The sequence below is a fragment of the Strix aluco genome, chromosome 11 (assembly GCF_031877795.1).
Source record: "Strix aluco isolate bStrAlu1 chromosome 11, bStrAlu1.hap1, whole genome shotgun sequence".
In the NCBI taxonomy this organism is placed as follows: domain Eukaryota; kingdom Metazoa; phylum Chordata; class Aves; order Strigiformes; family Strigidae; genus Strix; species Strix aluco.
Genome location: NC_133941.1, coordinates 3125979 through 3147971, shown reverse-complemented (window position 1 = coordinate 3147971; position 21993 = coordinate 3125979). Strand labels below are relative to the sequence as shown.

The 21993-nt window shown below is 39.9% G+C and overlaps 1 protein-coding gene across 4 annotated transcripts; it reads right to left on the bottom strand.

Moving 5' to 3' along the window:
* Window positions 1-5381: 5381 nt before the first annotated feature.
* CCDC174 (coiled-coil domain containing 174) lies at window positions 5382-18580 on the bottom strand. 4 transcript variants are annotated; one of them, XM_074835903.1, is made up of 12 exons: window positions 18494-18580; window positions 16918-17022; window positions 15889-15989; window positions 14886-14944; window positions 13680-13860; window positions 11638-11733; window positions 10070-10206; window positions 9588-9682; window positions 9194-9341; window positions 8024-8155; window positions 5918-6307; window positions 5382-5729 (listed from the first exon to the last, which is right to left on the bottom strand). In XM_074835903.1, the coding sequence occupies exons 1-12, from the start codon at window positions 18533-18535 to the stop codon at window positions 5590-5592; spliced, it is 1626 nt and encodes a 541-aa protein (XP_074692004.1). In that variant the 5' UTR covers window positions 18536-18580; the 3' UTR covers window positions 5382-5589. The 4 variants fall into 4 exon arrangements, with proteins under 4 accessions (XP_074692004.1, XP_074692002.1, XP_074692005.1 ...); XM_074835901.1 differs by having other exon boundaries at window positions 5382-6307; XM_074835904.1 differs by having other exon boundaries at window positions 5382-6307; window positions 16918-17050; window positions 18494-18573.
* Window positions 18581-21993: the final 3413 nt, after the last annotated feature.

Below are 21993 nucleotides of genomic sequence, written 5' to 3'. Positions count from 1 at the left end.
ACCATAAATACATATAAGGTTTCAGTCACTTTGCACTTAAAGGTCAAAGCACGTTTATCATTGAGTGTGGTGGTGGCTAAGCATGATCAGGCATCTCTGCGTCTCAGCGTAAATCATGACATGAGTTAGTGGCTGAGCTGGCAGCACAACACCAGAGCAACATCTTGCCTCTCCTTTGGATCTCTCTCTTTAAATGAGGCTAAACTAATTTTAAACTTTCCAGAAGAAATACAGGGATTATTTTTCTTCCTTAGTGCTTCCTAAGAATAGTATTTATTTCTCTGTGAAAACAGAATTTTGATTTAATTAGAGAAAGCAAGCAAAGCACTTTCTTAATTATAAAGTAAACTTCCAGCTAAAACTGTTACATTTCAATTGAATTTTTTGTGAAAGTTCAAGTTTCTACGGCCTGCTCAAGGCCATATCTTTAACAGACGGGTAAATTAATCCAGTCGTGTATGCTAACCCACTCTTGGTACATTCTTGCCTCCGTTTAACCTCTTTAACTGCTCTAAGATGCAAAGTCAGTACCTTGGGTCTTATGGGTCAAGGCTGGACATAAATTTTTGATGAAATTTCAACAGACCAAAAAAAGGGAGAGGAGGAAAGATCTTGGTCCAAGTTTACTACAAGGTGGGAGACATTAGGTTATAGCAGGACTAGATTTTAGCAACTCTAGATCTACTGATAGAACTGGTATCAGGACCAGGCCTCCTGGACACCGAAGGACTTGGAGAACCATTTGTATTAAAAACAGTTAACAAGGACAGTGTGATTGATACAGTATCTGCCTCTGACATTACAGAATTGCAGCCAGGTACTTTTTACCCCTTCTAGCAGCCTTAGCTGACATGCTAATAGTTCATAGCCAGATCCAGATCCCTGCTCCCCTCCAAGGGGGTGAAAATCAGCCTTTGGTGACACACAGAAAATTGTCTTCTTTAAAGGTACTTCTCTGGAGATCAGATTGAGTCCTGCCAGCCAGCCAGAGCAGGTGAAGGCTGAAATTCAAGCATTCTTGAATGCTTTTTGCATTTTGGACAAAGAGAACTTATGTATCAGAAAATTATTCAAGGAAAGATGTGGGACAAAGCTGCCTTGGATGGTGCCCAAGCCACGGTCGGCCCCTGGGTCTGTGCAGAACACCGAAGGCAACACGAGCAGAGGCAGAGCTCAGGCAGAGCAGAGGCAGAGCTCTTGGGGGAGAGCTCAGTTCCAACACATGAAATGCAACCACAGATACAGTGTGCCCACAGTTTTGAATGCTCAGAGAAGAGTGAAAACACAAGCTTGCTTTGCTTTAAGTCAGCCATATCCTGATGGTGGCAGACCCTTACAGCATAGCCCAAGCACAAGTAGGTAGCTTGGCGGGGGTGGTTTAAAATGAGGAGGAAGAGCAAATGGGTGACACATCCTCTAGATCTGGCCAGAATATGAGAAAATGAACCTTGGCAGTGTATCAATAAGCAATTGTTTGCCCCAGGAATTACTAAATGAAATGAATGAGGTTGCCAGTCACAGTGAAGCTAACTTGAGGCAGTCTGAGTGAAATAAGAATGAAATAGATTGAATAGAAATGTGTGCTCCACAGCATGAGAGAATATGCAAAAGCATTTCAGCCAAAAATCAAGACAAGAGGGAAGGAGACCAAATGGCAAAGTGACAGATTGCTGCTGTGGGAGAGCTGTTCTCAATAGGCTTTAGTTTAATGTAGACATTGAACTGCTTTCCTGGCCAAGAGTCCTCCTGTATTTAGTATTAGGCTATGGAAATGAAGCTGAACAAACGAACACTTTGATAGTATGTTTTTACATAATGCTATGTAATAAATGCCATTTCATTCCTTAGTGCAGCTCCAGCTCAGTGTTAAACTAATGCAAAGACAATATAGCTCCTAGATCACATACATACATAAAATTAGCCACAGTCTGAAGGGCACAGAAAAAACAAAGCTCAGAAGGCATTAGGAAATGAACATCAATGATTAAAATAGTAGCAGAACAGATGCAAATATTGTTTATAGGGAAATCCATCGAAGGATATGATTGACATAATGAATTCAAGTCAAGCTCTAATGTTTTAAAGCACTTTGCCCACTCTTTAGAGTTAGTGCAGCTCCAAGGAAACCATACCCTACTCTGAATGACTTCCACATACTGATTCCTGTGAGGTCTTAAATATGAAACTTCTCTAGCAGAAGTCAGCCAGCCTGGAGAACTGGGTTTGAACTTCTGCTCTGCCACGGACTTCATTTGTGACCTTCCATAAGATATTTTGCATTTCAGTTTTCTTCTTTCTCCAAAATGGGGATAGGGGTGTTATCTTACTTCAGAATAATATTCTGAGGCTTAGTTAATAAATAATTGTAATGTACTGCGATTGTAGACCAAGAGTGGCTAAGAAAGCATGAAGTACACAACCCAAAACATCCTAAAAAGCGTCACTGCGCTGCCCAGCGAGCTTCAAAACATTCTGGGGAGTTTCTCATGCTTTTATGTTCTAGTCGATCCTTCCTCCCACAGCTGCCTTAAACAAAAAATTAGAAAGAGGTACACAATATAACACAGAGATACCACGGCAATTTGAGCACAGAGCTCCTGGGTCTAACTCTGCCTGACTAGTGATTCTTTCGCAGCATTTAGCAGCTCCGCCAATCTCCGTTCTCCATTTCCCTTTTCTCCAAGCTGTAATGGTACCATTTGGACCCCCATCTTCCAAGGACACTATAGTGGTTTCTAAGTCATGGCCTTTCAAAGATATGAAATACATGTCAGTTTTAAATTTTTTTTTTTTCAATTTCTTTCAAACAGCAGAATCGCTCATTCAGTCTGATCGTATTTGTAAGAACCAAGAAACTATAATACTAAATTCTTTCTTGCTATGAAATTTAAATATGGATTGGTTAAAGCATCTGGTCAAAAGGGATTGTTTTTCCCAATAGGCTTCATAAAATACTTCGAAATGCATGACTTGCTTTAAAAAGAGCAGTGTTTCTAAGCTGGAACCCTGCCTCACACTGAAATTGCCCGTTACAAGTGAAATCTTAGATGTTTATTCCAGTGTTTATTCCAACATACAGCTAAGCTGTTTTGAGTCCAAGTTTACCATTTACTCACATACACAAAAGTTATATGATTTGAACAAAGCTTTCCCAGACTGACAGTAGGAATCTGAATGAGGGCCTTTATTTCCTGTGCTAGTGCTGTAAGAACCAAGCTGCCCTAATTAAATAGATTAAACAAGACAGCCACTATTAAGTTACATCTGTCAATAAGATGTCAGACATGTTCCTGTACCACTTAAGCATCAGGACAAAGGTGGTGATCCCCCTGGCAAGGCACAGCAGTGAAATCTGGTAGTGGATACCTAGGAAGTTTACCCTAAGTAGTTTTGTACTCTAAAGAAGTAGTAGAATCTTTGCACATAACTCTGACTTAACAATTAGCTTTTGCCTTGTTTACTCCGTGGGCAATCAAACACTTCTTGACAAAACATTACAACATTTAACATCAGTTTCTATGTACAAGTTCAAAAACTGGTGGTACTGCAAGAAGACTGTTTTCCTAACTAGTGAAATTTGAAATTTGTGTTTTGACCACTTCTTCTCTTTGTGGAAACAAGCTGCTGAAACACAACCCAACTGTTTTAAACTCAAAATTAAATGTGAGGTGACACAGCATTTGAAAAAATTCTACTCAGATCAGGGTCATCAGACACTACTTCAATGTTACTATGAAATAAATAGCAGAAAATAGGTGTATACTGGCAGAATTTCTTATAGAAAATCAGTAAGACTAGACTGCCATCTCATGGATATTGACTAACCTGAGATTGTACCAAATTTATGAGGAAAAAAACCTGCATTGGTACTGTCACATTTGGTAAAACCAGATGGGTTTGTAACATCTGACTTTTGTTATTAGTAAATGATCATTATTCATTTTCAGGTTCTTTATTTGTACTGAAGAGATGCAAGGAAAAGAAGAAATATACACCTTAACGCTACCTGCAGCAGCTGAGTTCAGGTCAGTCTCAGCAGCAGCAAAAATAATGAGCTGCTGCTAAGCTTTCTCTGCATTTCAGGTGGATGTGGCCATTAATGGTGTCATACTCTCCTCAAGTTCTAGGTCTGTTGAAACAGAAACCCAGTTAGCATAAAGCTCCAGTCTTTTAACCATGTGGTAAGGATAAAAGACTGGGGTATTTTGTGCCTTTAAAATGGTACCACTGGTGCTGCTGTGGGGTGTTACTCCTGCTCTGCAAATTCCTGTGCAAAAGCCAGTGATATAGAAAGAAGGAGATGGAAGTGTGTTTACTAGCTGAGGTTAAAACAGTGTGGGGACAGTGGATGTGTTCTGCATGCTGCAGAGTTTGCTCAGTGACCTTGAACACATTGTTGTTTGCCAGCTTTGAAAGCAGCCTGAAATCTCACTGAAGCACACACGAGTAGCACGTTGTCTCTTTGGCCACTTACTTCACTATTTGGTTCAAATGTTCACTACTTTGACAGTATCACTGTCATTTTAGATTATCTGTGAGATTGCCCATTCCGACCTTCTTTTCTAGGTCTTATCCTTATACGAGTTTTTAAAATACAAATGGGGGTAACTTCAGAAATAAAAATGTTCTACATGGTAAATAAGTATTATTCTCGCTTACTAAGATTCCAAAATAAAAGCTTGTTTGGTAGAGGTTGGTCTGCTTTTATATATAATGACTGCTATATCACAGTTTTTGGAAAAAATTTCTGAATAAAATAAAGTCATAAACATAACAAATGATGCAAGAAAAATTCCCTTGGAGAATTACGAGAGCATTTTCTAAACCAGAAAGACAGTAATTTCAGGTGTCAAGACTTCTACTTTAGTGAAGTGTTTATTAGTCTAACCATCATTTCTTGATTTCTGCAATGCCTTCCTCCACTCTAACTTGCTTCCCAGAATTCTGAGTTATGTGCAGACCTCAGGAATGCAATAGCCATTAAAACCATGTGAATTACTCTCCACCACTGTTCACTAGATAATATTCTGCACTTCCTAAAGGCAGGAGATTAAGTAGGTAACAAATTTCCTAAATCTGTTCGGTATTTAGCAGCAGAGGGCCTGCCATTTCATACTGTTTCTACAGATATCATTGAACTTGTAGTACCTCCAAACCAGAAGCTAGCTGGGGAGGAAAAGAGTAAAGGAAGAGTTCATCTTTTGAAAGAAAGCCATTAATATACCCCTAAGTTCAGGTGTAAATGGCAAAGAGTTAAAATGAAATATGTACTAAACTAAATAAGTATTGCCAAAAAACTCCACAAAATTTTAATGGGGGGGGGGGGGGGGCGGGGGAAGAACCACCAACAGGGCAAAAGTACAGCCATGATGTAAAATAGCTTAGGTCTCCAGGAGATTTATTTTGATCTACTTACAGAAACTTATTTTTCCCAGCTGTGGGAAAATCATATTCTTGCTGAGAAGATAATTGTATTTCAGTTCTTTAAATTACCTTTCTTGCTTATCTTTTTGCTCAGTTCAAGTCACTTGTCTGTAATAAGACAGCATATCATCTAAACTTTGGTAAAGTGGTTCCTGATTTTGAGTGTCACTGCTGTCGGTCTGCCCTGGCGGCGGCACATCTTGGGCGCTGCAGCCACACGCCTGCATTGGCGGTGGCACATCCTGAGCGCTGCAGCCACAGGCCTGCATTGGTGGCGGCACATCTTGGGCGCCGTAGCCATAAGCCTGCATTGGAAAGGGCATATCATGAGTGTTGTAGCCGTAAGCATGCATCGGTGGCCCCATGCCTTGAGCGCCATAGCCATAAGCCGGCATCGGAAAGGGCATATCATGAGCACTATAGCCGTAAGCTGGCATTGACGACAGCACGTTTTGAGCGCCGTAGCCATAAGCGTGCATTGATGGCGGCACACCTGGAGCACCGTAGCCGTAAGCCTGTGCCGAGGGCAGCAGATCCTCGTCGTCGCTGCTGTCATCCTCTGATGATGATGGCACATCTTGAGGGTCGCCGCCATGGGCCTCTGTTGAGGCTGACTCATCTTGAACACTGCTGTTGTAAGCCTGTGCTGCCGGTGGCACACCTTCAGAGCTGCTGCCATTGGCCTGCACTGGTGGCACCTGCTGACTTTGCGCTGTCTCTGTTTCCAGTTTTTCAGAGGAAGTTTCAGGACTGTTCAAATTCTGACTTCTGTAATTATCGTCTTTCTTTTGTCCCATAAAGTAATCAGAAGGTGGTGCAAATTCTGGATCTCGCTCATCTCTGAGTTCCTCCTGTTTCTTTGACCATTGTCCAAACATCAATTCTGTTAGAAACAGGAAAAGTGGTAGATTGAATATAGATTTCAAGGTCTGAAGATCAGTCAGAAAGGAGGGAAAACAAATTAGCAAACAGAGAACATGCAGCTGTGTAAAGCCAGTTGAAGTTACTTTCCATCTAGTACTGTCTGACAGTCTGCTTTCTTTACAGAGCGGGAACAAAGGCATTGAGCATTAAAGATAACCACCATCCTCTCTAAAACTCATCCTAGTCACTTTAAGATCCTTTAACAATGTGGCCATTGGTTATGAAAAATGACTAATTAGTTAGGGGTGAATCAAAATACAAACCAATCAAAGCATTAAGATCTTAGTTATTAGAAGATGGAAATGATGAGATTATCTCTAGTGAGCAAAGGCAAAAACCAGTAACTTCGTTATTTCAACAGAAGTGGTAGATATTCTAGTTACTGTGACAGCTGCTGATTTCTGATTAAAAATACTTCTGAAGTACTGCAATGGAGTGACAGCTCAAGATCACCACACTTAAAAAGATATCCCCAAAACCTTCTCCAAAGATGTTCCCCAAACCTACTCTCTAAAACCAGTAAAATTCTTTTCAGTATTCATTTCTATCAAGACTTCTGTAAAAGATGAAGTAGAAAATTTTAACACAGAAGGGCTACACGTTTGTCTGACGTAGCAAAATATAGCCCCAATCAGAGAAGGAATTCTTCCTTTGCTTTTGTAAAAATATAACAAAATATGAAATAGTAAGGAGGAAAGCATATAAGAGAGAGAGGAGTTTTGTTTATTCCTTCTTATACTAATTTAGATGCTTGTGTTACCTTTATGGTCAGTGAAACAGTTATTTTACTTCACATTTTAGAGTAAGCTGTCCTCTGCTCTCTGAGTGTAATATTTGTTGCGTAGTACAGTGCTGCTTGGGTATCAGTCAGATACTAGGATTCCTCAGAGGCAGGGAAAAAAACAGTGTTGGGCAGGATAGAGATTTAACACATAGGACCTGAAACTTTTGGTTTTTAATGGAACCACAAAGTTTCCCCTCACAACGATGTTCATAAACAGAACACAAAGACGGCTGTGAAAAGTAAAAAGAAGCTGGAAATAACAGTCCTGCACAGAATAGGAATGCTGCCTGGGTACTAAAAAAGGTGGACATTTGTGTGCTTTCCCTATTTCTTGTTTGCTTTTACTTAGAAGTCAGGCATCAGACTACAAGAATGTGCATCAGCTTAAAGGTGTAAAATGAGTTAATGGGTTTGGGAAGGATCTAGAAGACAGCCATCACTGGATGTTGTGACAAGGAAAATGCTTCAAGATGGGACACTGGCACTGAAGTGGTCTCTGCCTGCATCACTTTTTAGTATCATCCTGTACCAGTTTCAGAGTAACACATCCCGCCATCACATAGCACAAACTACAGAAATACATCAAGAAAGATCATACTGAAAGACAGTGAATCTTATGAACTATGAAATTTGTCATTCTGCCAACCTCTCTGGATCATCCAGAAATGGAATAACTCATACAGAAGAAAAAATTATGGGGACATTTTAGCAGGTACTGGCGCTAAGGCATGCCTTCTCAATCACTGCACTGGACACTAGATAGTCATCAATACAATGGCAGAAAATATTTCTTTGCTTCTCAGTCTTACCATACTTTGTCACAAAATAGAAATGAAAATAACAGTGTGCACACTGCTTCCATACAATGTTTCTGAATCTACATTTCCTTACCTTTGCCTTTATCCCACTCTCGGACATAAGGCACTCCAGGCTTTGTATCTCTTCTCTCTTGGATGACAACCTCTACCTTCCTACTTGCAGTAACTCTTGGAGCTTCTGGTTCGTCAGTAACACCTTTCACCTCTGTGTTACAGAAAGAGATAGTAGCTTTTGTTAGTAATGGCAAAAAATTCATATGAACTTCATAGGAGGGATGGGAAGCAAGAGTTATGTGCATTTTTAGAGCTCATACTAGTGATTCAATTTCATTCTAATAATGAAATGTATCTGAGTGGGGAGGTGATTTTTTTTTTTTTGAATTACTGTGTATTAGTTCAGAAAAGATAATGGGTAAGCCAGATAATCGGGAAGCGTATCTGCCAAGAGACAATTCATTAGCTTTCTAGCTGTATCAAAAAGACTGCTGAAAATCTATAGCCTAATAACCCAAAAAGAAATGTGCTGAGTGTTATACTGAAACTAGAAGATTAGGTGAAAATAAGAACATTAGCATGTTATCTCCATTTCATTTACTGGAAGAAAACAATTTACATTCTTATTCTTCTGAACAGTAACAGTTAGCAGTGGCACATCAGTGTTCTTCCTTTCCAGAACACTTCCCAGTTAATCACTTGCATAGAATTCTGACAGTGAAATATTAGCTACATTTTACAGTAGGAGGCAGACAGTACAAGTGAGTAGCAGTGTCTTAAGGGAGACAGGGCAGAGATGGGATTAGAACTCAAAGTCATCACCCTAAATCCTAAAGTCAGCTGTATGTCCAATTTACAGACTGCACTGAAACTGTAGGAGTATGTATTATATGATATCAAAATTAACTTGTTACTACTTTTTATTCATCTTAAAAAAAGAGAGTAAAATTTCAGCAGCTCTAACCTCAACCTGCATAATTAACCCACATAATTCCTGCTGTCAAGTATGAATCAAAAAAAGCCTATGATCTACATATCACATTTCTACCTGCATTATTAAGCTATTTCTGGCATGATTTTATATCTACAGTCACATGAACTCTCACTATCTTAGCAGTTATAATAATTGTATATATAGAATATGTAATACCAATATATTGAATGTCCAAACCTAGATCAGAGTATGCCTGTCCGTCAATCAGGTACAGGATGAAATAGCAAGTATTTAATTTTAAAAGGCAGATCATACCTCCATTCTCCAATTTTTCTGCCTCTTCCTCTAATCCAGCTTCCCTTAACTTCTTAATCTTCCGTGCTCGAAGTTTAGACAGCCTTGCGTCCAGAGCTGCCTTCCTTTTTTCTTTTAGCTGTTCACGTTTAGTTCTCTGATCAAGTGTCTTAACAGCAAAGAAAAACATGAATTAATCTCCCTTTGTTATGATAGTCATCTACATATCTTTCTTCACTAAACGACTAAAAGCAACCCTTATCAGGTACCATGCTTCAACAGGGAAAAAAAGAACCAATTTTTTCTGGAGGCAGCTGCAGGCATCACCTAGTATAAGACTTAGACGACAAATCAAAGACAGTGATCACTGAAACTAGGATGGCCTCATACCCCAGTCTGCTCTTTAAACTCATACCTGTTCTCTTAGCATATCCAATGTTGCCCGTTGTTTATTCCTAAGTTCTTTGTCACGAGAAAAGGCAAAGTAGCCAACACCAAGCTGTCTGGCCTCTGCAAAGAAGAAAATCAGTAAATTTAAGTTACGCTCAGTTTATAATTGACAGTAACTACAAGCACCATTGTAGTTCAGGCAAGGAATTACTCCCAACAACATACATCACATTAGTTTTAGATGGCTAAAAAGGGCTTGTTTTAGATGATGCATGAAGTGAAGGAGAACACAGGAGGAGGTAATGAAATGTGAAAAAAATTTGAGAAAAATACAATTTGAAGAAAAATAAATCTAGACTTATGTACTGGTAATTTGAACGGTTATTACACATGTGGCTTAGCACATACCCACACTTTGCCACATAGGCACAAGAAGTAACTTGCCCTTGCTTCCTCTAAAACTAATCTCTTTGGTGATATAAAGTGATACAAAGTAAGGAAGTATACCATTTTCCCGAATGTCCTCATAATGTATGGGTCCCATGGGTTTTCTGAGGGCTTCTTCTTCTTCTTTTTCCCACTGCTGCCTCTGAAGTTCTCTTCTCATGTCTTCAGATAACAGAGTATTCCCATCAGGACCTTGTCTAATTAAAATCAAAACAAAACAAATGTCTGGGATTACGGAGCAGAATTTACCAGTTTTGCTGTATCAAACAGTGAAAGTGTGATCCACTACTGCAGTTTTTACAAAAAAAAAGATCATTGTAACCACCATTTAGTGATGCAAGATTGATGACTATGGTACATGGTGAAGACAGAAATACAAAAACTACCTCTGAAACAAGGAACTAGAAGAATATGTTATTAAAAGACAAAATCATACCCTTTCTCAGAAGCGTTATGAAATCATTATCAAATCACAGAATAGGAGATGAAATAATTGCTTTTATTGGCATCTGTTGGGATTCTAGCAATCACACATAGAAACATTTCAGATTTAACATAAGAAAATGAAAGGTATTTGAAATAACAAAAAGCTAGCCATTAATTTATCTAGAAGTCCATGCCAAATATTAATTCTCAATATGGGAAATGTTTTTGTTTTCCCAAGAGATGCAGCAGGATCTTTTTCTTTTGTCTAGCTAAAGCTGGTTTTGCTGACCAACTGTCATCCATAACAATGCAGAGACTGCAATTTCAAAGCACTCATACTCTCCATCTTATGTTTAAAATATAGAGAACACACTACCGAGTTTTTAGTGTGAAAGAATTTTCACTTCAGCAACAGTAAGGGCTGTTGAGGTGCCTTTAGATTATTTTCTGAAAACAATTCTCAGTGCTGCCATAGTAATTTCAACAGAAGAGCTGTTAAACAGCTGTTTAACAGAAGAGCAAAAACAAACAAATGGAGGTCTAACAAATTCACTTTGAATGTCATGATGAATGTGGAATTGCTAAAAGACTATTCTCAGTTTCCAGGCTAAACAGAACCAGGAATCACTTCTCTGGCATTTTCTAAAACGTATAATAAAATACAATTTCCATACAGGGACCACGGTTTTAAAGGATGCATCAAATATCCGAGAGATTGCTAAGTCAAATTTATTAGAACTCTTCTCTGCAAACTATGCTCTGTAAGTGATGTTTCAGATTTAGTCAGCGTTTACATCAAAAAGATGCCTTAGTAGTTTATTAAAAATTTCATTTGGGCTTTTATTTGATATCTATGGTCTCCATTCTGTTGCAATTTAAAACCAATACACCAGCCACATATTTCAAATGGTCAGCTGCCAAGGTGAAATAGAAGACTTGAAATACTATCTGAATCTATAATTGAAAGTTTTCATAAAAAAAAAATCACAGTCATGCACAATTACTCTGTAGCTACTCTGTCTAATTTTTAAGGCACAATGTTGTAACCAGCAGAAGTTTGTCTCAAGTAAATCTAGAGAAAGCAGTAGCATCAACAATTCTGGATTGAGAATGGGGTAACAAAGTACAGCTTCTCTTCCTTCTCATAAAATATGTATGTTAAATACTGCAAGAAACATCCACTTCCATTAGAGAAACCCCACCTTTTTCCTTGAAGTTCCTGATCCATTTTAAGTAGACTTGGTAAATCCTTCTTCATACAGCGTCTAGATCGGCCCAAGAAATCAACATAATCAACCCTGTAATGAAAGCAAAGGAAACTTCATGCAGAACTTCTGTTTGCAGATTTACAGAACTCTTAACCAGAAGACAGAAGCAGTGACACTTTCCAAAGAGTATTCATCACCTCCCAGGCTCTCCATGTGTGACAGTTTCTTCTACCTTTCAATTAACAGGCTCACAGGTTGAGAGGATACATTCTGAACAGGGCATATGACAGTTTTACCACAGACACTTACTCAACCTCTCTTTGAGCCGGCTGTTTGCCTTGGCAATAAGATGGTGTAAAAAAATGTTCAAAAGTTACAATGTCATGCAGTTTTCACACCAAAATAAAACTGAGCTTAGTACTTGCTTCCCATGGTGAAAATAATGATGCGGCATTGACTTCTTGCGGATATGAAATTGCTACAATATATTTCAATTATCAGCCTAAAGCTCATTTAGAATAGGCTGATAGCATTCATTCAACTGGCATAACAAAGGCTGACTAAAATGCAAGCAAAATGGTCCTTTGAAGCAACTCTTTATAGAACTGAATACTTAATTTACAGTTGTTGAAAAAGCTGTTAAGAGCTATACTTATTGTCCTGTAATGCTAGAAAGTTCTTTAGCATTAAGCTGCCTCAATTATCCCATCTAAAGAATTAATATTACATCTGAAAAAGTATGACTGGCAATCTGGTTCCCAAAACCCAAACTTTTAAAGATCTGTGCTTTTAGTAAGTTAAGTCTTTTACATAATTTCTAAGGATATCTGCAGCTTAGTATATAGCACTCAGTGCCCTTTGGTTTTTATTACGTTGTAACATCAGTAGAAAAAAAAAAAAGTCTGCATTCTCTACAGTAAAGATGTAACTATGGCTGCAGAATAACTATCATTAATTACGCCAGCACCCAAATATCCTCATTAGGATATGGCATTACTGAGATGGACAATATATTAATAATAATACATGTTACTGAAGTGAGATGTAGGCAGTCATAGAAAAGCACAGTGTGAAGAGTAAAATGTATCAGTTTAAATTTCTGCTACTTCACGGTGATGAGAGCACAAGGTAGTTTGAGCCCATCACTGGATCACTGACAGTTTCATCTTGAAATTCAGTAAGACGCTGGTAATGGGTATATCTGCCTTTCCAACCCAGCAGTCTTCTGGGACTCTGCTGGATTCATTCTCACAGTTTATTCTGAAACATTACACTGCAAATCTTATTCTTGGTCTAATAAACTAGAGAATGGGGGTGCTCTTTCTCATACTGGTTACTGCTGTTTTAAACTGATTACCAGAAGCAAAATCTCTGTTCCATACGCATTTTACACAAATGGGCGAGGAAAATGTTTAGTCAGACCAGTTTCATAATTATTCCTAATGTCTTGGATGAAAAACTAGTAGTTACTTGGAATGTCACAGAAAATTGTCACAGACTATTTGCTGTGCTGCAGTTAAACAGTGGAAGAAATGCTGGGAAATTGTGTTCTTTTTCCAATCCGAGTTTCTCTCCTTTAAGAGGAGGTCACACAAGGAAAAACTCACCTGTAAGTCACAGGCAATTAGAGAAGGGAAGGTGGATACAATAAAAACCCCAAGTTTTGCTACATTTGAATTCAAAACATCAAAGCATAAAATTGTATCAATACTGGGATCGGAACTCCCAGAAACTATGCAAGAAAATGAAAGGATATTACAAAGTCTCACTTATAGTACATTTCCCTGATTGATATTTCTCGAAATCCTGGATGTAGATCCTATTGCAGTGTTACCTACATGGAAAGGAAAGTAACATGAAGGGACTGTCTTTTAATGAGACATGAAATGAAAAAATGTTACCACCTCTTCTCAATGTGTAGTATTAACCAAAAATAAAGCACTCCTCCACATACTTTGGGGAATAAAATTATTTTCTCATACAATTGTCAAGAAACAGCCAAGTCAGGACAGCTTAGCTCCGTCAGTGGTACCAACCATTCTTCGTCTGGGTCCTCGGGTGGTGGTATTTCCACTTCAGGCTGAGTTTCCTCATCATCTGTGTCTTTTTCTGAAGTCTTTTGAGCAGCTTCGCTCTGATACAGTTCCTGTACTTCGTGCTGTTTGTCTATGATCTTCTGAGTGAAATCCACTAGGTACAAATCCTCAGTTTCTTCATCTAAGGCAGAAAATCGATTCTTAGAGAACAGCCACGAAAAGAACAGAACTGAGCACAAAGTCAATACAAAATAGCCACAATCAGCTTTTCAGCTGCCAGCAATGCCCTTGATCACACTATTGGGGAATACTTAAATATCATTCAGTGCCAAACAATCTTGAAGCTATAAATTGGCTCCACAGTGATAACCTCTATTTCTGAATAGAAGTTTTAGGGTATTTTAAAGCAATTAATCATTTGTGTACAATACAGAAAAGGTTGCGGTCTTTGCACTAAGATATCCTCTGCTCATTAACTATTTCAGAACTTTGTTATGTAACAGTTCAAATAGATTTTTGATGCTTAACATCTGGTGTATTGGCAGTAGTTAAGCAGTCACTAGAGTATTTTTAGAAAAGTAGAGAAAAGTGGTGGGGTCACGCGGACAAAGATGGACACTAGTAAAGAAAACATTAGAGATTAATCGCCAGGAGATCTGGATTCTATTTTCATAATTACTTCTTGCAAGGCACTGAGTGAGAGAGTAGAATTCTCTAACCCTATTAGCTGCATGACTGGCATTCACGTATGGACCAGCCAGACCCCCGTCCTGCTCCTCTTCTCTTCATAAAGGTGCAAGAATTAGAATGCAGGTCAGAACACCAGCAATGCAATCCAAAGACTGCATAATGGAGAATAAATTAATTTTGTTCTTCTAAGATTCTGTATTGAAAAAACAGAATATATTCCATCCACTTAATGAATGAGAGGGTGAAACAAGCCAACAGTGCTTTACTAGGACAGGCTCTCCTTCAAAAAGTAATTTTATTTTCTCTAGTACCTATATTTTTTCCCCCTTTCAAAGCAGAATAACCCATGTGAATCACTTTGTATAACTCAAAAAAAATTTCCCATGTAAGAAGGCAGGCAGTGAATTCATAGTGTAGCTGCTGTAAATCACCAGTCGGAAAGACCAACTTTTAGGGTGAACTGTACAAATTTTATATATATATGTATATATACTCATTTAGACTACTTTTGTTCACCTGGAAAGTCGCCTTTTGTCATTTTCTCATACAGCTTTGCTTTCTCTTCTAGTTTTTTCCTGAAAAAGAAAAAAAAAAAAACAACCCACTAGTAACACTGCAATTCCACCAATTGCAAACACAGTTCAAAATGACCAGTTTAGCCTTAGATAAATGGAACAGCAAAGTACCAGGAGTGCTTGAAATGCTTACTAGAAGCTGACTTAAGCCTGGCTTTTGTTTTGAACCTTAACTGACATTTCTGAGGATACAGAGGTATCCAGTTCCAGAGTTTATACTGACAATAACTGTAGTGAAGTTACAGAATTAATCTTAAGGGTAACTTGTCAAGTAGGCAGGTACACAACATAACAAGTATTCCATCTCTAACTACTACATCTGTCAGATAAATACTGGAAACTAGACCACTACTTGCACGTATGAGATACTGAAATACTGTTTTACAGAAAAAAAAAAGAAAAAAGAAAGAGATAACATGGAGTTACACTTAATCTTAGAAGTTGAAGATAAACCTTAGCTAATTTCTGGAATGGTAGAAGACAATTTTGAAGAGGAAGGAACTGCCTACAGAAAACTAGCAAATGGCTTATAAATCGCATTTTCAACATATATCTTATTGTGCAACTAACCCATTTAAAAGATGAAGTAAATCTTGCAAAAAAGTGAACCATTTTCTGTTAAGTCCAAGAAACATTTTGCTATAGAATTCTGATGTATCGCTGCCCTGGCTTTTAATTCTAAAGATGACTTCAAAAAAAAAATCAATAACCTGACATACAGAGACAGCTACAATACTGTGAGGGCAGGTATCCGTAGAGCATGGGACTGCCGGACTGCAGTTTGTACACTACTGGTAAGGAGCACGGAATTGATGCTGGTCTTACTGGTTGGGCTAATGAGAACCGCTGGTCCAAAACATGCATAACTTGCTTTATGTGCTTTTCTAAACTCTGAAAAAACAAGTTCTACAAAGCATTCCTTTCTTACAGAGCTTAGGAGTTACCTTGACTTATCCAATATATGCTCCTCTTCTGTCTTCTGCTCAACATCTTTCTCTGCTCGATTTGCAACTCCTGTGTTTTGTTTGTTCCAGATGCTTGGTTTCTGTGGAGTACAATTTTATAGCAACAAACAAACAAATAAATAAAAATATTGAAGTGGGAATGATTAAAAAATATTTCTACTCCATAATGCAAACTTTGCAAATCAATCATGAAAGACTTTGTAAATAACATCTTAAACATGTTTGACTTGAGACTATACCTACTGTGCTGTAGGCTGCAGCAGGTATGTCCTAAATTCCACAGATTGCAGTGTAATATAATAATTAAGGACAGGCTGAAAAGCAAAAAAAAAAAAAACCCAACAAAACCAAACCACTCAGAAATCAGACAAAATCTATTCTGGCAAATATGTTAAGGTTAAAAAAAATTAGTAAGAACAATCTTGCTGGTTACTAAAGTAATAACGAACCCATGGATTGCTTCTATTACCTTCATTTTTGATATAAAATACAATCGGTTTGCCTGTTTATAGCATAACACTGTAAATGCTGCATCATCTTCAACCATGGCAGCAATACTATATCCCACTACTAGAAATCTACTGAATGAATAAAACCCAGTCTGAAGTAAAGAGTAAAACATGGGAGATAATTGTGTATTCATTATTATACACCACCACACAGAGGAACAGATAGTTGAGCATTTATCAAGAGTGTCTCATCCTCCATCCTTCAGAGGAGCATACAAAATTTTGGCAGAAAAAAGAAACATCTTCTATAGTTACAAAAGCTGTGGGTCCCTGGGGAGCCAAGACTAAGTGGTGATTTTAGGGCATAAGCATGAGATAAGTTTTCTGCTATGCACAAGAATCTCACCTGGAAATGAAATTTAAAGAACATCCTCATCATGTAGATTTTACATCTGAATAGTAATATAGCTCTGAGTATTTATTTATTTAGATTTGGATATGAACTTCCCTACTTTAAGGAGAAAGAATGACAAAAACAACAACAGAAAAATATTTCTACCTTATTAGAAGTTTTGGGCTTTGTGAAGATGCCAGCATCTTTCAATAGCTTTTCCTTCTTGAATTCTTCTTGCTTTCGGAAGAGTTCTGCTTTGAGATCTACCAACTACATCAACAGCAAAACAAACAAATAACTAACCAAGACACATTACATGCATATACATCAGTTACTGTAATAAATAACTGTATTTCTAGTACAACAACCTGGCATTTACGGTTATATGAGCATCTGATTGCATTTTGATATGGAACTTTGAAGCACTGATCCAATCACAAAGATCGCTCTTAAGTTTACAGCAAACAATATACAAAAAACACAGAATGCAAATTATGATTAGGGATTTAAAACAAACCCAAAGATGTCCTTGATCCTTTGATAAATAATGGGAATAAGAGAGCCATAATTCCGTACAGATTTTACTAGCCTCCTGATGGCAAACAAATAGAGAAGGACTAATGAAATACCACTCTTGAAAAGGAAACTTCTAACCATCAGATAATGAATAAAGTCCTGTCTCAGAAAGAACTGATAAAAGTTTGCTTTCATAGAATATATATACTTTCCCAGTGTTTTATACAGACTGTTTATATAGTTCTAGATTTTCTTTCTTTCTTCTTTTTTAATAAATATGTAACACTGCATCTATGACCAATGCCCATCTCATCTTTTATTAGGAAACATCACCAGCAGGGGTATTATTTCAAAATTAAGTAGAAGACCTAGTCTGGGAGAGGATATTGTGTCATTTTCCGTGCAAGTCCTACAGAAAACAAATTTCACTGAGATACATTAAATCAGAGAAGTGGAAGACTTTAATGTTAATATTTGTCCTAAACACTAATGCAGTTGCTTTTCAGGGCCCTGTAACGATGTAAATATGTTGTAAATTAACCCTTCTTCCTCCACTGCTTAAAAGTGATCACCCAAAAAGTCAATGTTAAATATTTCACATGCAACAACCCACAGTTTACATTAACTGTTTATTTGGAAAAATTAAAGAGTTTGGCAGCCGTCTCTTGTTAACAGACCACTGGAGAGCAGCAAGGAACAGCACCTTGCCACCCCTAAGGGTCCGAGGTTAATTTGCCAAGACACGGACCTCCTGTTACTTAAGAAAAAAATCAGGAAATAAACTCTCATTTCCCTCTCATACCCTCATTTTATCATTACATCATGAACGAAGGCAAATTCAGCCCTGACACACTCAGGTCAAGCGCGCAGCACGTCAGGAAGGCGAAGGGTCATCACGGAGCCGGGATGTGACTTCAGACCGCCCGGCGTTACAGCAGGACGTTTTCAACCAGCATTTCCTTTAATGAGTGCGCATTTCAGTGGGTCGGAATTAAGGCGAGGAGACAGAAACACCCCCTCGCTGTGCTGTCTCCCCTGGGAGCGGCTCACACCAGCGAGGCCCCAGGCCCGAGCCGCACGGCCTCCGCCGGCTGGGCCCGCCCGTGGGGTAAGGGGGCAGGTCTGGCCGCCCTTACACCCTTATAATCCGAACGACAGGCCTTCCCGGCGAGGCGGAGGGGGTTTTTTTATTTCTTCCTAGCCGCAACCAGTTTCGCCCACTCACCGAGGAGGCGGCCACATCCAGCGGCTTCTTCCTCCGGTCCATGGCGGCCTCCGATCCTCCGGCAATCCCTTCACCGGCTGCTTTCTTCCCCGCTTTACGGCCTTACCGTAAAGCGCAGCGAAAGCGAGGCGCTATTGCGACAGCGCTGGTGAGGCCAGGCGGGCGCTTCCCTGCCGCCATGTTGGGGAGGTCAGGGGCCGGTGGATGGCTGAGGGCGATGCGCTGGGCCCTGCAGCACCGCTGAGCAGGGTGCCTGCTGCAATGGCGGGTCCTTCCTGCCTCAGAGCCTCTCGCTGTGGCCGCAGGGCAGCCTGCGAGCAAGCCTGGCTCAGTCTGATGTGGCCTGGTGGTGGCTGAAGCTCTCCCAGCCTGTGACTTCCCTGGCTGTGCCTCAGTTGTGTGTGAAGTGAGGCCAGATTCTTCAGGTCCCCTGTTGGAAATGGCTGCCTGTGGCTGCTGTGGCCAGTGAGAGTGGTGTGGGGTGCTCTGGGGCTGCTGGGCTGGGAGATGGCCCCTGTGGCCAGAAATGAAATAGGGCTTGGCAGGATTGCAGGCCCTCCCAGTTTGGAGCTAAATGAAGAACTACATGGTTGAAATTTGGTAAGGACAGAAAAATGAAAAAAAATCAATCTCTTTCCTGCCTTACTTGATACATGAGTGCTATGGGGATGAGACCTGAAATGCTGCTTGGAGCTGGAGACAGCCATGTCCTAGGCTGGGTTTAGCCCTGTGACCACTGCCCTCTGGGCTGCCTTGTTTAAGCTGTGTGTTTGGGATGAAGTGCTGTGGCTGTCCTGCTGTCCCTGGCCCTCTGCCTGTATGGATCTGTGCTGAGGAGGTGGGAGTTAATTAGCCACTGCTTTGCAGGACTGATGAGCGTGGTCCATAATACCTAAATACAAATTCACCTATATGTGCTGGAGCCAGCTCTGTAACCTCAGAGATGAGTGCAGGTGGCTCTTGGGGAGCAAGGTTCAGTGTCTTACTTACACTGAGTAGCTCATTGTATCCTTTATCATCCCCATGAAGAAAAAGGAATGTCTGATAGGTTTTAATTCAAAGTGAGTCTGAAGATCATAATTATCTGGAGTTACAAGAGGAAGCTGCCTTTCACTTGTCTTTATTAAAGTAGAAAAATATAAGGCGCTCTGATGTTGTTGCTTGGCAATGTGACAGCTGATAGAAATGTCGGATACAGTTCTTTTAATTTTTGAAATGTTTTGCTTTTGTGTTTGGAAAGCTGGGTCAGGCCTGTATTTAAATAGTTTATGGACACAGAATGGCAGTGCTGACAGAGATTCTCAGTTGCGACGTAAGCTACACCTGTATGCCAGGGAGTATGAAGTGTACAATTCAGAAAGAGCAATTTGTGGCCCTGGTGAAGCTGTATTGCTTTTGGCATTTTAAGAGGAGAAGGAAAAATGGTGGGAGAGAACAGACACAGAAAAGTGCAGGTCGTATTAGGGCCATAAGGTTTACTATTTTAATCTGCAATGGTAGAAGAGAAATGAGCATTACTGAAAAATAGGACAAAGGAATGAAAACATCTGTGCTATTCTAATTAAATCTCACTTCAACAAATCATGTGGTGTTGCCTGTTCAAACCTCACCTAGAGACAACACTGAGAAGAAGATCCAGCCCTGGGTTGGTTCTAATTCCCACCTTTTATTTGGAGGCAGTGTCTGTGTGAGGGCACATTTCCCTCCTAAAGTGCATTAATTCTTCTCCACATTGCTCACATTCTACATTACAGCGACAGGACTCGCTTGCTCACCCATTAGGGTTTCCAGTGCTGTAGGTGTTGAGCACATTCAGGAGCTCAGGAGTATTTTAATCTTGAGATTCTCATAACATGAAGTGGTGCTGAAGAGCTGATAGTCAGACTTGGTCATGTATACCTTCTTGTAACTGCAGGTGCAAAAACATGTGAAGATATCTTGGTCTCTTGAAAACTTGGCCTGTAAAATGTAATGGCCACTGGCTAAGCTTAATGTCTGAGAAACCCTACATGACCAGTTTTAGAAATGTAACACTAGATAGTTGTACAGGTACTACAATGCTTCTTTATATTTTCTGAATTAAATGTAAAATGATACAAATGCTATGTCTATTCAGGCTACTACTCTGGAAGACACTTTTTTACCTGTCTGTCATCTCTCCCCTTCAGATGCCTGAAACCAGCCCTTTGCTTGCAGGATTCCTTATTCTGTGGCACTGCCTAAGCCCCTGTAAGGCTGTTTGCAGCTCCTTCCTACATTCTGTCCTTGCTATATTTTTCCCCTATGACCTGCCCATATCTCTTAGCAAACAGCTTGTCACAGCACCCTGATTTCAATTCCTAGCAGCACATTACAAGCGAGCTCACCCTCTCTTGTAATGTTAGAAGCACGTTCTCCTTTTCCACATTTACAAACCCATTTCTTTGATTTGCTCTCTCCTTCCTGCGCTCTCTGTTTTCCTGTCCAAGCCATGGTGGAACAACACCCTTTCTGGTTTGGGTGTTGCTTAAAATGGCTCGGTATCATCTTGGCAGCCCTCTATGTATCAGGTGTTACTTGGATAGTCTTAGGGGATATGTGAAGATAGAAAGAGGCCCTGGAGGTGTCAGCATCTCTCTTAAAATGTTCCTTTCTGGTTGAGGGTGAGATGCATGACCAGGGTTGTAAGGAAAATCTGTGCTACTGAGTGGTTACATGACAGGATGCAGAATAAGGAATTAATCTTAGAAATTGCAGGCTAGCTCGTGGTGTTGCTGTGAGTGAGGATCTCAGAGCTGGTGCTTCTGCGCTTGCAAGAAACAGTAGATTGTTTTGTGGGTAGCAAAGGTGTGGCTAGATGTGCCTGAATTGGGAGTGAGTCAATCAGTGTCACTGATGCTGTATATAAATGGACTCATGCTAGGAGATAACCTTTGCCTCTCGTTGTCTCGCCGTTAACATCAGCAGGGCCTGCAGGCAGTGCTAAAAGCAGACCCGGGCAGAGGGGAGCACCGTGCTTGCCGGAGCCGCGGGGTAGCTCTGCGTGCTGTCGTGTTTCCCTAGGTGTGGGATTCGGCACTCGAGCGCGCATCCAGACAGATGGCTTTCAGAGCACTTCATAAACGTCAGTTCAGTAGTCTTGTGTTTACAGTCTAAGAACTGACAAGCTTTCACACATACTGTTCCCTCAAAAAGGCTCGATGTCAACTCTAACCTGTGGAAGGCTGTTCTGGGCATTTTTTTTTAATCCAGCCCACAGGCATTCATAAAATGCCAATGAGGGAGGGAGAGCTGGAATAAGAAGCTTTCCAAGTTGTGAAGCAAAATCAGCTTAGCTTAAAGAAGTGAGATCAGGAAGGGGAGGAATCTGCCGTTGTATGTATAGTACAGACTCAGTGTGGCTGTGCTATGCTTATTTCTTATCGGGAGTCTGTGAAAGCTGTATAACCTACCATGTCTGATCTCAGACTGCTGATAGCCCTGACTTCCTGGGGAATAATCGATTCAGCACTTCTCATTAG